General features: G+C 42.5%; 1 protein-coding gene across 1 annotated transcript in view; it reads right to left on the reverse strand.

Annotated features, from left to right (window-relative positions):
* LOC133452458 (microtubule cross-linking factor 1) overlaps positions 1–17,467 on the reverse strand; it is a 114,329-nt gene extending 96,862 nt beyond the window's left edge. Inside the window, 3 exon segments of the mRNA XM_061731781.1 lie at positions 7,984–8,142; positions 10,339–10,563; positions 16,077–17,467. Coding sequence (XP_061587765.1) covers positions 7,984–8,142; positions 10,339–10,563; positions 16,077–16,976 — 1,284 coding nt within the window. The 5' untranslated portion in view covers positions 16,977–17,467.
* Positions 17,468–17,791: the final 324 nt, after the last annotated feature.

A 17,791-nucleotide genomic window follows, 5' to 3' on the forward strand; every position in this document is an offset into this window, starting at 1 on the left:
CCAGCATGTTTTAGATGTTTCCCTGCTTCAACACACGACTGACATTAACAGACTTGTCCAGACCTTGATGACAAGCTGATATAGAGATATATATAGAGATATATATATATATATATATATATATATATATATATATATACCTACCGTATTTTCTGGACTATAAGCCGCTACTTTTTTCATAGGTTTTCAATCATGCGGCTTATACAAAGGTGCGGCTATTCTGTGGATTTTTCTTCCACCGCTCGGGGCGCTCTAACCGGAATTAGAATCAAAACTAAGACAAAATAAATACAAAGAAGAATACGCCACTTTCTTCTTTAGCAGATAGAAGTAGAAGCAGAATTCAAATAGATAAATAAATACCGGTTATTTTGTCTTGGTTCTGTCCAGTTTTAATCAGCAGAGTTGCTGTCGTGTTAAAAGACACTGTTAGGAAAGGATCTATTTAGGTACAAACATGTACATCATTTACAGTTCAAAATCCTTCTGTACATGTAGTAAATATCTAATCTAACAACATAAATATCTGCGGCTTGCATATCTTTTTTTTCAACTAGAGCGGATGCGGCTTGCATATCTTTTTTTTATTATTTTTTTTAAAAATAGAGCAGATGCGGCTTATATGCAGGTGTGGCCTATAGTCCAGAAAATACTGTATATATATATAAATATATATATATATATATATATATATATATATATATATATATACATACAGACTGGAAAAATAAAGACTTAACTCTGATGAGGACTGAATCAAATTTACTTTCATTTCAGCGAAGCAAATGACAGGAACGCGAGCAACCAGACAGTACGGCGTGAGTAATTTAAACATTAGGACTGAGGTTACAGCAGGTTCTGTAAACCTCCCAAGATAACAATATCTGACTGGCGCCTGTCATGGCCTTGCCGACGTGGAAAAATGTCCCATCTCCTCTCAGGCTGGAGCCTGCAGCCTGATTAAGCCCAACTCTGTCAGGTCAGGAAGAGCCAGAAGTGACTGGAAAGAATATTAACCACAAAATATCCAGTATTTTAATTATTTCTCTTACAGAGGCAATTTAAGGCTATAGGGGCGTAAAAGAAAAAAAAACTGACTGGGATGGATTTGAAGGGTCAAAAGGTGATGAATCTGGAACATCTCTTCTTAGACAAAAACACATTATGTATTGCTTTTCTTGTGGAAATGAAAACTGCAGTTAATGGTCTGATAATGAGCTGCTGGAGGAGTGAAACCAAACACTGCATTTATACAGTAAACAACAGGCGGTGGAGGGGAAAGTTGTGTTTCCTCAGAGCTGGGGTTCGAGCAGCTGCAGCAGCCGACCTCCTGACTGCAGCCGCCAAGATCTTAACATCACATGGCACGGTGACGGTCTGCAGCACCAGCAAACGTCACGCAAGATTTCTTCCAGCAGTGCTTTTCTGAAAGCCATATGATGTGTCACACCGAATCACCTGCTGCGTTTCCGCACCAACACTGACTATAGGAGCCAAAGGGACCACAAACTCAGACCTGGGTATTTACACGGGACTGATTCGGACTTGATATACACTGTGACAGGGGTTTTATACAATTCTCTCCACTTTATCGAGTACCGTCCTGACATCAGTGTTTCTGGGCGAGGGAGTCTGTCATGAGACATACCTGAGGGGAAACAGCGAAGCACAAAGGATTACATTTAGGCCCTAATGAGAGATGAATTTATCACAGGAGGCTGGAAACAAATAATAAATGATCCGATGCTCGTCGGCTGCGTGCCGGCATTTCATTAGTTCCCTTTCATTACACATATCAGTGGGGCGATCCTCAAATGTCACAGGCATAAAAACCTCTCAACCATTCGCCGTTTGTCTTTCCGCTGACCACACACGCGAGCGGCGGCAGGGCCGACACCGTGACAGCAGCACGACCTGCTCTCCTGCACCGTTTATAATCTGAGGATTGTAAGCTGCGGTCATACCGCGACAGCCGCTCTGCCACTCCAACGCTCGCCTTTTCCCCTCCTGCTCTCCCCTCCCGTCACAGAGCACCCGAACACGCCGGGCCGGTTAATAACAGCCTTCTCCCATGCTGGGATGCCAGTGTTTGAGGCAAAGCCACGCCGTGCAGCCTCTGCAACAGGGCGAGATGGGCTGTAAAGGCCAGAGCTGCTCAAACTTTCTTCTAACCTCAAAAACCAACTATAGTAATAATCATGTCACTGAAAAAAGAAACCATCTGGTCTTTTCATATATGTAATGCCACGGTGTGGAATCTTATGTGCAGAGGTGTCAAAAGTATTCATATTCATTACTCAGGTAGAAGTATAGATACTAGAGTTTAAAAATACTCCTGTAGAAGTTGAAGTATCAACTCAAGTTTTTTACTCAAGTAAAAGTATAAAAGTACTGGTTTCAAAACTACTTAAAGTATAAAAGTAAAAGTAATGTAAGGGGGAAAAAAGCCATTGAAAATGAATGCATCTTAGTATAATGCAAATATATTAAAGAACCATATATGTGTACTATTGAGCATTAACATGTGTTTGTATTGTAATGGTGCAAAAAGTCAAACTTCAGAGGCAGGTTATCATTTATCCTAACCTTTATTGGAATGTACATCCAAGTTTAGTTGCAGGAATCTGAGGGAACGGATGTAAGAACAAAACTGGACAAGAACATCTGAAACAACCACAACCAAATTCACTCTATCCGGATGGAGCAATTTAACTGGATAGTTTTTTTTAAAGGCCGAAATGAAATAAAGTAACAAGGCTGTTTTTAAAATGTAAGGAGTAAAAAGTACAGATAATTGTGTGAAAATGTAAGGAGTAAAAGTAAAAAGTCGTCTGAAAAATAATTACTCCAGTGAAGTATAGATAACCAAAATTTCTACTTAAGTAAGGTAACGAAGTATTTGTACTTCGTTACTTGACACCGCTGCTTATGTGGAGGGATGTAGAACTAAAAAGACAAGCTACTCGCCCCTGAACTGAATTTTCAAAAGAAACTTTTTGTGCTTTAATTTTTTTCTAGTGTTTAATTGGGAAGTTAAGGGAGCTTCATTCTTCTCAAGATGTGAGCACTAAACCTGAGGAGTAAAAGGGCTGCAAAATAAGATTTAATAAAGCAAATTAAAGACAGCCAACAGAAAAAAGTCCAACTAGAGCAGATGGTTTTGTAATTTTCTCTGCTTCATACGATGGCCGGGTCAGGGTTTCCCAGGTGTGATTGAAGCAGAAAAAGTAAAGGAGCAACCTCTCAGTCCAGTTGAACGGCATTCTTATCAGAAACACCTCCTCCTCCTCCTCCTCCTCCTCCTCCTCCTCCTCCTCCTCCTCCTCCTCCTCCTCTCATTAGATTTATCTCTGCGAATGTGAGACTCAAAAGAACAGATTCTATGATTCACTTATTAAAATTGATTTCCAGTTTAGCAGCTTCAGCACGCTCACAAAAAGTCCCGTCACCCCTTTCAAAATCCTTTTCTCCGGGAAGACTTGTACATGTAAATGAGCACTGTGATGAAGAATCCTTGACAAAGAAAACTGGCGTCTGAATTTTAATATATAGTTGGAAGGGAGGGGAGGGGGGTTGCATTAAAAAAAAAAAGATCCAAGACAGAGGGTGTTTTTCTGGGACGGTCCTTGGGGGAGCACAAAATACTCTGCATTCATTAGGAGCAGCCGCAATCTCCTCCACCCTCCCTCCCATACCCTTCCTCTCTGTGTGCATACGAGACACTGTGTGTGTGTTTTCTCCTGCTCGTGCACGTTTGCATCATTTTACCACCAACATCGAAGACTCAAACTGCACAAAAGTGCCCTCAGCGGCACTAACAAAGCCCGACGTGACCTTCATGTCAGCTGTTGTTGCGGTCATACCACGATGGCACCTGAATATATAAAAAAACAAGAAAACCACCTGCTATTGCAGCTCATCTCAGGACAGTTTTACACAAGTTTTCCAGTTTTACGTCGACAAAATCTTAAGCTTAATTGACTGCATTAGCCCATCCAGACCAGACATGGATCTTCTGTCTCGCTTCCAGCACGTGCAGCTCGGCGGCGGATAGTTTGTCTGCAACAACAGTAAGTGTTGGAAGCGCTGGCAGCAAAGGTCAGAAGCATATTATAGATTTTAAAATCTAAGAACGACAAAGGAGACAACGTGGCTGAGGATCAATGGAGAAGCATATCTGAGAAAAGTCAAGGAAAAAAAAAAACATTGTCATCCAGCTGCCAAATTAAAGCCACATCTCCTCACAGACTGGTCTGGGATTAGCCTACTTTCTCTTTGCTGGCAGACGGCGAGTTACCTGCTGTCGTCAAAATCGATTAGCCTAAGCAGCTGAACTTGAGCAGCTCTGAGAACAGCCCCTGCTCATCTTATCACTTATGAAACCTTAGCTCAACATTATCAAAGCAAAAGCTTCCTCCTCTGAGCTGCATGAGAGGAAAGATGAAAGTCTGAAATCTGCTGCCGGTCTTACAGCGAAGATTTAAACGGGATATATCGTTTTTGAAAAACACTGTCTTTGTTTTTCTGCAGGGTTTAAAAAGTAGAAATGAGAATTTCCCTTTTTCTTTTTCCTTAATCCACCAACAATCGACCTTTGAGGGCTGCTGCCCTGCATGTTTTAAATGTTTCCCTGCTCCACCACACCCGACTGAAAGGAATGGATCATTAACAAGAGCCGTAAACGTGTACTACGTACTCCACCTACACTGTACTGCACAGAGTATACAGTGTGATACTCATCGGTAGTGTGAAGTACGCCACCGTAAAAACAGCTACACTATGGCCCAAATGGAGGCTGGTCCTGTAACCGCTCTGACCAGCTTGAATGAAGTGGCCTCATGCATTATGGGATGTATAATGCAGGGCGGACTGGTCAATGTCAGACTAGAAGTTTTCCAAGAAGCAGAAAAACCATCAAGGCGTTTCTACTGCAGAATGTGTGCATACTGCATACTACATTTTTGAGAAATCAGTATCCACTTTCAAAAATGACCAGTTTTGAGCAGAGTTCTATGACAGGATGAATCAGATGTGTTGAAGCAGAGAAACATCTAAAGCCGAGGACACACCAACCCGACGTACCCCGCTGTCGACCGACTGCTGTGTCGCCTCGCGTCGCCTGTGTCGGGCTGGGGCGGGCTCAAAAAAGAAGCACTAGACACACCGCAAAGACGCAAACGGCCGACTAACACGTACGTTCTGCGCAGTCTGCGTTTCAATTTGCTGCGATGTTTTCGGAGAAGAGCCACCGGTCCGGGGGCGCAGCAGCAGCTCAGATCGCCAGGTCAACCTCTCCCGGGGAGAAACCTGCAGCTCTGTGGAGAATTACCCCTGGCTGAAATAAATCATTTAGGAAGATAAATGTTGGTTTAATAGATGAAATCTAACAGTTGCAGCTACGCCTGTTAAGAAATTTGCTCCGAAAATTTCGGGATTTCTGCCTGCCGGCTCCGGAGCTGATTTATGGTTCCGCGTTAAATCGACGCAGAGCCTACGGCGTAGGGTACGGCGTAGGGTACGGCGTAGGGTACGGCGTAGGGTACGGCGTAGGGTACGGCGTAGGGTACGGCGTAGGGTACGGCATAGGGTACGGCATAGGGTACGGCGTACTGCGCGCGTCGCCGCGTAACCTCCGCCGTATGCTCTGCGTTGGTGTAACGCAGAACCATAAATCAGCCTTTATTCTGGCGAGGTTTGAAAAAGACTTCGCAACAACGGGAAAGCGAGTGATTATATACATTCACTGAGTGAATATTATGAAAGTAAAATATATATTTCTCGCTAGAAATGTAATCAAAATGCATCTTTATGCAGAAACTAACTCAAAATATTGATTTTATTCACTAAAAAATAAATGTCCGCCATGTGTGTTTTTTTTTAATTCAGTCCGCAAATGACGACGAAAAGCATTCTGGGAAATTCTGGGAACAGCCAATCACAGAGTGAGCTGTTTGACCAACGTCCCGACGCCGATTCAACATGTCGAATCGGCTGAAAAGCTCCCAACGGGCGGCCGACCTGTGGCGAGCGGGACACACCGGGGAAACTAGGCCGACAGAAGCGCACCGACACTCATCGACGGCCCGACGGCCGAAAGTCGGCTTGGTGTGTCAGGGCCTTAAAACGTGCAGGGTCCTGACAACCTGAACCTGGCAACACTGCTCTGAGTTAAACTCAATACAAAACTGCACCTGTAAGAGTGATCAGCACCCGTTATCCATCCCCTAACTGGAGGTAAAGCACAGAGAATGGTACTGCTGGTCAAGTATTGGTTCTGGTGTATTGGTAAACGGTGCTTCTAAAGGTTATTATTTATTCAGCCCTATTTAGTTTGCCTCCAAACTGCAGTTTTCGTGGAGGCACAAAGCTGTTAGATTTGAGTGGAAAGGATTCACCCATCAAACAGGTGGCTATGATGAGACTTAAAGATGTGCTTGAAAGAGGGCTTTGCGCTGTATCGCTGGGATATTGACCAAATATATAAGAACAAAATCACAGTTCAAAAAATATATATGAACAGACATAATAATGTAAACATCATTTTGCTCATATTTAAAGAAGTTGATATTGCAGATTCGCACAATTCAAACTAAAAGGAAGCAAAGAGTCCCAGATGCAGCCAAGAGCTACCTCCCTGACAACATGACACCATGATGTGCTTGTATCAGCAAAAGCCCGGTGGCGCCTGCAGTCCCTGAGCTCCCAACACACTCGTCACTATTAGAAGGGAAAGAAAAACCATGACGATAACAAAAACTGACCATACTGTTGCTCATAATGTCCTCATGACACATGTTCTTTGTTATACTCTGCATGCAGAGAAAGAACCCAACACATTTACGGATAACAAACCCTCAGTCAAGACATGGAAAGGCTACAAGAGGCGCAGATTTAAAGGGTTAGCTGAGAGACTGACAACAGACCGCTGCGTATGCCGCCAAGAAACTAAACAAGATCCTGTTGTGACTGGATTTATTTCTGGAGCTATGTCGGGGCCAGATCTGACGCTGGCTGAAGGAAGCTGTTGAACCTCTTTAGAGATTCTGGGGACTGAAGTTTGTAGACACACCTGAGCTGGGAGAAGGAGGAGGAGGCTGGATGCAGCTTGGTGTGGTTTGGGGTCTAACCTAAAATCAGTGACTATCAAAAACACATTTCATATGTTTGTATCGGCTGGAACTTTACAGAAACATTTACATCTTTGCTGAGATTATTTCATTTTCACTCTGAAGCTACAAACTGTAATATCAACACTTATCACTACCACACATTTACCCCAAACAACAGTTTTGTTTGCTTAATTTAAAGGAGCTTGAGGCAGGATTTATGAAAAAAAATGCGTATACGTTTTAAGTTTTCTAGTAATAATGTCAGATGAAGCGTTCCAAACCAAAAAGAATGAGCCCTCTAGTGTATCTCTCCGTTGCCTTGAACAGGCTGTGTGCTTCAAAATGTGCTGCAATTCTGTGCCCGAATTTCTCGCGCTGTCCTGCGGATGTGACGTCACATGACGCTGCAGGCGCTTTCTCCCGTGCCGGCTTCGCTGTTGGCTGCAGTAACCCCGACAGTTGTCGTGGCGCTAATGAGTCTCATTTCTTATTCTTGCCTCAAGCTCCTTTAAGTTATCTGATTCAGTTTCACCAGTGTTATCTGCACCAAACTTTTAATTATTCTTTCTTTACCGGGCTTTTCCACCAGGTTGTATGAAAATTAAAGCTGGTAGTTTTTGTTTAAATGTGCTCACAGCCCAAAAACCACCTTCCACTGATAACAAGCTCCTCAGTATCAACATCACTATCAACATCCTCATCAGCATCAGTATCAACACCAGCATCAGTATCAGCATCTTCATCCTCATCAGCATCAGCATCAACACCAGCATCAGCATCAGCAACAGTATCATCATCATCATCAGCATCAGCAACAGTATCATCATCATCATCAGCATCAGCATCAGCATCTTCATCATCATCAACGTCTCACCTCTTTAGTCCTCTCCAGCTCGTTGTGCAGTGCCTGTTTGGAAATCTCCACCTCGATGATTTTTTGTCTGAGCATCTCGTTCTCATCCTCCGCCCGGCTGCGTTTGTCCTCCACGCTCTCCAGCTCGTTGTGCAAACGCACCGATACGTCTTTGGCAACCTGAGGTCAGTTCAGTTCAAAAGGATAATACAGGATGAGCACGTTAATATTTCACAATATCTGCCTTTCATGCTGAGATTTTATTAAAAAAAAGAAAAGTGCAACGTGTCATAAATACGGCCAATATCAGGATGCTTTTCATTTATAACACATTTTACTTGGAGACGCCATTCATGACACTCTCAGCCAGCTCACAAAATAAAAAATCAAGTTACACACATAACCTTCAAATACATTTTTGAGATAACACATGTATTCAACATAAGATGCAATTTTAGCTGTATTATGAATAACATAGTTTAGACTGCTGGACACAACCCAGCCTCCTCTGCTGGGCGGCTCCTGGACAGGAAAACAGAGCTTATGTCACTCCCTTTCTTAAAACCAAACAGGACTGAAGTAAATGTAAGATTTGGATTAAGATATGCGGCAGGACACACAGAAGACCAACAAAATCATTTGTCATCTACAGTAAATCAAAGCAACAATGATTTTAACCCTGCAAACATTACCTGACGTTATTTAATCACAGCCTTTACACATCAACACAACCTTTGACACAGATAAGTGAGGTTACTTTGGTTAATCGCCAGCAGCCTCGAGAGATTACCTGAGATCATCGAGCTAACGAGGGCCAGACCCGTTAGAGCTTCAGATCTAGTACGAGTCGTACGTCTGAAGTTATGTAGCTCTACAACCTCAGATCTACTAGTAACCCAGGTCTGAAGTTATGTAACACAGTACATCTAAAGTAGAGAGTTTCCAATTTAATCTAATTAAATGTAGATGAGTTTAATCCTGCCTACGGTGCATGAGCAGTGTTGATCCTGAACGTGACGACTGTGAAATGAGGCATCTCCTGTTTTCACTGAGATCTGTAAACCCTTATCTCCAATTTCACCTCATTACCAACCGTAGCTATTTTATAATTTTGTACATATCCCTCCACGGTGTACCTAAGCCCCACTTGAATGCTCCTTGAGTAAAAGGTGCTGCTTTCATGTTCATAACGTGTCCGAAACATCTCCACACAAGCAGGTCCTTTGTAAAACTGTAAACAACACTGGCAGCTTGTCCGAGTTAGCAACAGTAACTAAGGGGGGGGGACTGGCCGATAGGTCAACTGGTGCTATAGATTTCTGCTGCACGCTTCAGAGGTTCAGAGGTGCAGCAAATGCAGCAAGATATGAAGCTGCATGGAAACAGAGATGGAGACAGAGATGGGGCAACTGTGTTCACAGGGTGGCTGTGATGTGAGCTTGTGATGTCACAGGACCCCGGACATGCCGACGGCTCAAGAAAAGACATTTTCTGACTTATGCATCCCCAAACAAAGGTGACAAGGTTGTGTTATCTCAAAGTTTCTGTCAGACACCCAAATATTTGCTTTCAAGTAGGCCTGTGTTGAAAAGATCGATTTTCCAATTCTAAATCAATTCTCATATTAATTCCCAAAAATCGATTCATATGTCTAAAGATCGATTTTTTTATTTTCTTTTTTTTAATTTATTTATTTATTTATTTTTCCATCATTACAACTTTTGGTATTTTTTTTATGCCCAAAAAAGGAATGTTTTGTTGGACACGAGAATAACTAGTGCCATGTTTTTGTCTTTTAGATATATTTAAAGGTATGAAAACATTAAAGTGTTCAGTTATAATTGCATAAATTGTCTATATTTCTTTGCTTTATATACTGTCCTGGGGTTACATTTGCATAAAATGCTAAAAACCAAATTCTCATCAATGGGGAAATGGGATAAATTGATAATTCTGCCCCATGATGTTTCTGAAAGCAGTTATATCAGCATACTGGGAGCTAATTGGTCCTTACAGCATCATTAGCTGCAATACTTGCTGTTGAATCTCAATATAATACTGGTATTCATATGTTGCAGAACTACAGTCATATAATTCATGCAACAGCTGAAAAAATATAAATATAAATAACACTAACCCAAATCAATATCAGAATCGAATCGGGTCGAATCAAAGTGTGATAATCAATTCTGAATCTTAAGAATCGGAATCGAATCGATTCTTGACATTTGAATCGATCCCCAGCCCTACTTTCAAGCACAAAAAAATAGATCTTTTTTCATAACATGTCCCTTCAATGACATTCTACAATTCAGCATGAATCCTGACTCAGGAAATCCCCAGACAGAGAAGACACAGACATAGAGAACGACAGACCTTCAGATCCTGCTCCAGGCTGCGCAGCAGCTCTCCGTCCACGTGGCCCGTCTGGGCGACCCGCAGGCTCTTCTGCTCAGCTTTTCGCAGGCGGTATTGTAGAATGCGGCAGTTTTTGTTGGAGCGGTCCAGCTCCCGCCGCAGCTCCTGCAGCTGGTAGACCTCCTCCTCCAGGTAGTTGTCTCGCACCTCCTCCATCTCCGCCCGGAGCTCGTCCACTTCATCCTGAGAGACACGAGAAAGTGCAGAGATGTTACCACTTCTACATTACAACAGTAGAGTCAACAGCTGGCACAAATACATCTTTTTACTTTTTTATAATTTATTTCCTTAAAAAAAAAAAAGCTTTCAAGGTGATGTGAACAATAATGTACAAAATTTCAAATTGGATGCTCAGACAAAATATCAGATCTCTCAGGCTCAAAGTGTTATATTGGCCCGTTGATTGTGCAACAATGGAACCGACGGTTCACTAGTTTGTTGCATAAATTCTTTTTATCGTTTGTTTATATACATGAACCAAAGTAACTTCTCCAGTAGATTTATTTCACTGGGTTAAATAGCTTGATTTACAACTTCAAACTTTCCAAAAGGAAATCTTACCAACACCAATTTGAGCCCATAACGATGCTCATTTAGTTTCATACATCTCTACATGGCAGATGTGACAGAAAAAAGGGTAAAATTTTGTTTGAGATGTCATACCTGGACAAATGAAATAAAATAAAATGAATGAATAACAGAGCTTTATCCTCACTGCATCACGAGAACTGATTATCGACCTACAGAGGAGTGCATTTGCAGATTAAATCAGCTCCAGGCTCCAGGGAAGTTGCGTGATGTGAGAGCAGGTCAAAACAAATCAACAATGAACATCTAAAACATCCTCTATCTAAAACTCAGAAGAAAAATGCTCTTTGTTGCAGTGATACACTGTTAGACTTTATAAGTACAGAAAACTATTTAATATTATGTCAGAGTTTTATGCTGAAGAAAGTGGGATTTGATTTTTGAATAATTCCCTTTTTTTAATGCAAATGGATGCTTATTCCTGATATTAGCCATTTGTCTTATTAACTATTAACTGTTGATCTAATGTAAAATATCACAATATCAACCAGCTTTTCCCCAGTTGTTGCTTTTGGGAGATATAATTTTGTCTGCACTGACTTTAAAAAGAAAACTCCTGCACACCTTCTTCTCACCGTACTAGTGTTTATTGGGCCCAATAAACACTAGTACGGTGAGAAGAAGGTGTGCGGGAGTTTTCTTTTTAAATTGGCTGCAGCTTTCCTCCTCCGACGCACCTTTCTGCATATCCGGTGTGCTACAAGTTTTCTACTTTGTCTGCACTGACTTTAAAAACTCCTTCCAAGCAAATTTCCTATTTTGACCTTTACAAATAAATGGACGCAAGTGTCGTCAAAGTAAAAAGTTCAGACCAGCGAGACAGAAGAGATAAGACGACAGTAGGATCACTAAGAACCGACCCTCCAAATCTTTTTGTTAAACAAAGTCTCGGAGTGAAACAGAAAAAACAAATCAAATGAAAGACAGAAGACCAAGTAAGGACTAAAACTACATATGGAATGAGAAGATCGCCCGTTCATGAATATTAAAGCAAGTTTAAGGACATAAAGCTATTAGAGAGGCGATACAATATGATATACCTTTGTGGATTATGCTAATACAATCATGATTGCATATGTGCTCCAGTGATGCAAGGACTTTTGTGGTGATGATGTAACATCCCTAGCTGGCTCTAATCATCTTATCTCATGGATTGGATGCATTCATATTTCTCTTCGCCCCATCAACGTGGGCCATCCTAGTCTGAGGTTATCTCTGTTTGCTCTGTAGATTTACCCTGGGATCGATGTCCCAAGCGTTCTGCTGGCACCTGGTGAACAGACAATTGGATGTATAAAGGGAGGGAGAGTGTGTCAATTAAAGAAAACTAAATCTATCCTCGTTTGGGAAAAGACAGAGCTCACCGTCATCTAATGGGGGCCCAGGAGGACGGAGCTAATGACCTCACACACAGCCGACCCAATCGATGGCCGGGTTAAAAGTGGAGGAAGAGGCAGGGCAGCATCCTGGGAGCAGGTATACTGAGAGGATACTTGTGATGTTTATGAAGCCGATGTCATCACTGCTACCGACTCCTGCCTTTGAAGTGTGGTTATCATTACTTAGCAGAAGCTATGATCCATTACACTTATAGATCCTAGATTAAAGCATCGTTAGGACCTAGAGTAGCACTTTTGTGCCTTCTTCCAAGCCACCAGGGTTTTTTTACACCCTTGCTAGGGAAGGCAGAGATGTGGGAAATACAATTGGTTGCAATTTGCTAATTGTACCACTTGGTGTCGCTGCATCCCACAAACAGGACTTTTCCATTCAAGCAGCTGGTTTTAATTACCTTTTGGTGGGTTTTTTTACCCTTGAAAAACAAACAACACACAAAACATTTATGTTCTTGTATCAAATGAAGGCTAAAAATTTTGTACTTTAAGAAAAATGAATGTCTGACTCAAGCTCTTATACGCTAGGATTTGCTGTTTTTGATGTATTTTTTAGTGTTATTAACCCTATAATGCTGCTTGTATCATCTTTGATGCATGAATTTCTGAAATTAAAAGAAATTCATATCAAACAAAATAAATAAATAAAATTAGCTAATGTATTTTTAATGGTTTAAAGAAAATCATAGATATTGTTAAAGACTAAATTGGTATGTTTTTATTTGAGTACATAAACACTTCAAACATTTAATCTTTAAGTTTACTGAAATTAGCAAAAAGAAGTGCAGAAACACTAAAATTGCATAACTTACTTTAAATGAGAAATGCTTCCTCTCAATAGAATAAATAAATGTGTGCTTTTTCAGCAGTAAAAATAATTAAAGTTTGAATTTAAATGTAATGTTTCTGATCAGTGTTGTCACCCTGACGTCCTCTTGATGAAATACATCAGTATCGGCCCGCGGTTCAGATACTGGACCAGATGGGTCCCATTTCTAATCGAGCTGGTTTCTTTTAAACTAAAGAAAACACGTCAGAGCCAGATGACTGGCTCAATTATTGTAGTATTCATCTGATTGATTCATCATCAATCCTTTTTCTGCCCCATGCTGATCAGGGTCAAAAGGGCGTTGGACCCTATTTCAGCTGCCATTGATCAGCGGTGGGCGTCGAGTCAGCACGCGGCTCGATTTAGGATTTAATGATCACATTCAAATAATTTCAATATATTAAGTGTTTATATGTGACTGTTTAAACCAAAACAAAAAAATAAGTGTTTGTAATTTTTCCTTGGACTGACTCATTCATTTATTGATTGATTGTATACACACAAACACTGTATGCATTTGCCAAATATTTCCAGCAGGGTGGAAAATCTACTGGAATGGGAGCATCTGCCAGCTGATTTTCTTTTCTTTTTTTCCTTGGTCAGGGCTAATTTCTCACTATTTCACTCTCCACTTTATACACAGGAAGCAAAATGTCCTAAACATCCCAAAGAAAAGTAAACGTGGTTTACCAAGAGCACAAAAGGGAACATTTATGGAGATTCCTTGTTATTTTGGAGGGATGGGGCTCAGGGGGATAAAAGGACCCCGGGAACCCAGCTGGCGCACCGACAGCCAGGCAGGAGGGTGTTTGAACCCAGCACACATGGGACATCTGAATGTTATCAACTCCTGAGGGATAAAGCCATTACAGCCGAGCCAGTAAAGCTGATTAACTCTCTTGTGTCTGCCCCAATGTAGAGAGAAAGAGAGAGAAAGGCACCGCAGACATGCGCCATCAAGTTTGAAATAATACCCTCATCACTGACATGCAAATAAACCTGCTCTCCATCTGCAAAATCAGACTGTGATATTGTTTACTGCATTATCCCTTTTCGCTACCCCCCTCCTGAACTCAAGGGGACGGCCCAAATGGTGGGATGAAGCATTCAAATGCAAAAGCTAAGTTAAAAGAGCAATTTAATATATTAGAGTCAGATCACCTGATGTGGTCTGATTTCAACATTAGTTTGTTGGGCATAATTGACCGATAAGCTTGGCAGAAATGGGAAAAATAATGGAGTTGTACTCTGCAGCGTATCAGTGAATGCAATCTGCTCGCAGCATGACACGGACAGATGTAATACTCTTTCCCAAACGCAACAGATTTTGGTGGCTTGACAGCAATATCATAAACCTGAAAACAAAAGGGGAACACCTGCAGGTATCAAAGGTCAAACCTGTGGGGTATCCCAGGAGGATTAAAGAGAGGACATGATGGATATGAACATCAAGGGTAGTACTGTGTTCAGAATTAACCCAGTTATACATTCACATGACATTCTCTCCTTGCAGGTGCTTGGATGCTCAAGGACATTGTATTGGTATTATATTATATTATATTATTATAAATTGGTATTATCAGACCTTGACTACTGCTCAGCTATCTGGTCAAGTGCAGCGAAAAAAAATATAAACAAACTTCAGATAGTGCAGAACAGAGCAGCTCGCCTTGCACTCGGGTGTTCTATGAGAAAGGCTGTTGACCAAATGCATTGTGATCGTGCTTGGATGAAAGTAGAGGACAGCTTAACACACAATTTACTAACATTATTCAGGAATATAACTGTGTCGAAACAACCAAACTGCCTGTACTCAAAAATAACCTTTTCCCAAAACAGACATGAGCACAGGACAAGACAAGTTAGCAGGGGTCATATTTCTATTCCATTACCGAGATCAAATGCAATGAAAAGAACTTGTATGTACAGGGCCATCTCACAGTGGAACAGGTTGCCATTTACCATAACTAAAGCAACAAGCAGAGACAGTTCAAAAAGCAACTAAAAAGGTTATTTTTGGGTACAGACATAAACAATGGTTAATATATATGTTTGATATACATTTTGTGATTTATTGTGTGGAAAATACAGCTCAATGTAGTTGCAGGTTGTGATGGTTACCACTACAGTGATGTTGCTGGTGTAATGATGTGGGTGGGATGTGGGGAGGGGGGGGGGGGGGGGGGGGGGGGGGGGTTAATTACTTATGTATTTAGTTATGTATTCATACATTTACTGTAAAATGTAAAGTACTATAGGAAGTATATATATGTATAATTGTGCTTTTATATGAATGTATTTTAATTTTCATGGACCCCAGGAAGACTAGTTGGCGTTTTGCGTCCGCTAATGGGGATCCAAAATAAAAAAACAAAACAAAAACATTTTTACAAACAACTCTGAACTGAGAGAGATTTTGACTTTTGTCATTTATCTGGTTGAAGGCATCTGGGCGCAAAAATGCTTAGCCTACTTTAAAATATGATATGAATATGGAGATTATGTAACAGGCTATGCAACATGTAAGCCACCGATTCCTCTGAACTTGTTCAACATGAAATGTGCATATAGTTTAGTTTTTAGTTTATTTATTTAGCAATATAAGACAAATGTGAACAAAAAAATTAAAAACAATGAAATAACATGCAAGGAAAGGAAGAAGCCTGGTGGCTTATATAGAATCCTTTCCATATATGAATAAAACACAAAATAAAGCTACACAAGGGAGAGTAAAAAAAAAAAAAAAAAAAACACAAGAAAATGTAACTCAGATCAAATAATGAACATTACAAAGATGAAACAATAAGAAAGTTCTTTAAATGTTTTTTGAATATTGGCAAGGATGGTGATGATTTAAGAGATTTATTGAGTGAATAAATATATACCTTGAGGTAGTCGTTTTCAGATCTCAAATCTTCGATTTCTCTCATCAGTTCGTCCTCTGTTACATTCCTGGTACCTTTTGGCAGTTTGGGTTGTGCGCTGGCGGAGGAGGGTTTCTCGGGTTTGGGCTCCTCTCCGTCTCCGTGCGCTCCCGGAGACGCGCTGGCGCGCACCGGAGCGGCGGCCGGCGCGTCTGCGCGTATCCGCGGGTCCCCGGCTGTTCCCAGCTGGTCCCCGGCTCCCAGCTGGTCCCTGCTTCCCTGGTTCTCTCCCCCCAGCTGGTCCCGGTCGCTGGAGCCGGTGCCGGACTCGGCGTCGCTGCTGGCGGCCGCGGCCAGCAGCCTCTGCTCGTCCGAGCAGTCGGACAGGTCGGAGCTGCTGTCGGTCTGGCTGACCCGGCCCGGGCCCGGGGGCGCGCCGGTCGGCACCCGGATCGGGGATCCATGGCTGGGAGGCCCCGGGGACCCTGAGGTTAGTTTCCCCTTCCTGCCTTTGGTCAGGACCGGGCTGCTGATGCTGGTTTGGGCGGGTTTGGGCTCGGCTGCCGCATGCTGGGGCGCCTTGGAGGGCTTTATTCTCACCAGGGCGGACCTGCTGCTACTTTTGGCCGAGGCTGGCTTCTCTTTGGCCCCGGTGGGGTTGCGCCTGGAGCTGCGGTTGGGGTGCGCTAAGGACACTGAGGCAGACTGCTGCTGCTGCTGCTGCTGCTTGCTGAGTTTGGGGGATTTGGGGGATTTGGGGGATTTGGGTCCGATGGCAGGTGTCTTGGAGCGGGAGTGCGCATCCTTCAGGAAAGGTCTGGCCGGGGACGGCGCACGGTTCAGGCGCTTCTTCTCCTGCAGGTGCTGATGGCTCTGCGGTGGTTTGGTGTCGCTGCCAGAGCCATTGGAGCTCTCCATCATACACCGACACCGGCGGCTGCAGGAGGGAGGTGGAGGAAACGATCAATCCACGCTTGCACCGCGGAAAACCCTTGACGTGCGCCACCAGCTTTCTCCGCCTTCTTCCTTGTCGGTTTGGGGATGCGCATCCTGCGTGGACGCGTTTTTCTCACTCCATCCCGACTGCATGCACCGTTTCTGTCATTGTAGTCTCCTCTGTCCGGGAAGACCTTTCAGAGGAAGCGCCGCAAGAAAAAAAAAAAAAAAAAAACCCGGATTACTGGCACGGTCCTAATAAGTGACAGGTTGCATCTGCAGCCTGAGCTTGTGGGGCTCAAGTTGGAAACAAGGGAGTCTGCAAGAGTCACATCAGCTCGTTTCCACATCCGCAAACCGGGTTTCCATCCTTCTTTAGCGGGGTTGTGTGTGTTTTATCCCCCGTGTCTCGTACTCCTTCCCATCTGACATGTCAGATCTGCAGTCGCTGCGGTGAGAGGCTCGACGCCCGTGATTTCTGCGCGGCGCATGCGCAGTTGCCTTACAAGCTCCAGCACACCCCTTGCTTTCTCCCACACCAGAACCAGAACCATAATCAGGTTTATCCAAACCTATCAGGTCAAACAAGACAGGGAATTTGACTCAGTTATTTCTGCTCACTGTACAGGAAATAGAAAAATGACAGCTCTTATTAACATACAGGACTGTCTCAGAAAATTAGAATATTGTGATAAAGTCCTTTATTTTCTGTAATGCAAAAATGTCATGCATTCTGGATTCATTACAAATCAACTGAAATATTGCAAGCCTTTTATTATTTTAATATTGCTAATCATGGC

The sequence above is a fragment of the Cololabis saira genome, chromosome 10 (assembly GCF_033807715.1).
Source record: "Cololabis saira isolate AMF1-May2022 chromosome 10, fColSai1.1, whole genome shotgun sequence".
Classification (NCBI taxonomy): Eukaryota; Metazoa; Chordata; class Actinopteri; order Beloniformes; family Belonidae; genus Cololabis; species Cololabis saira.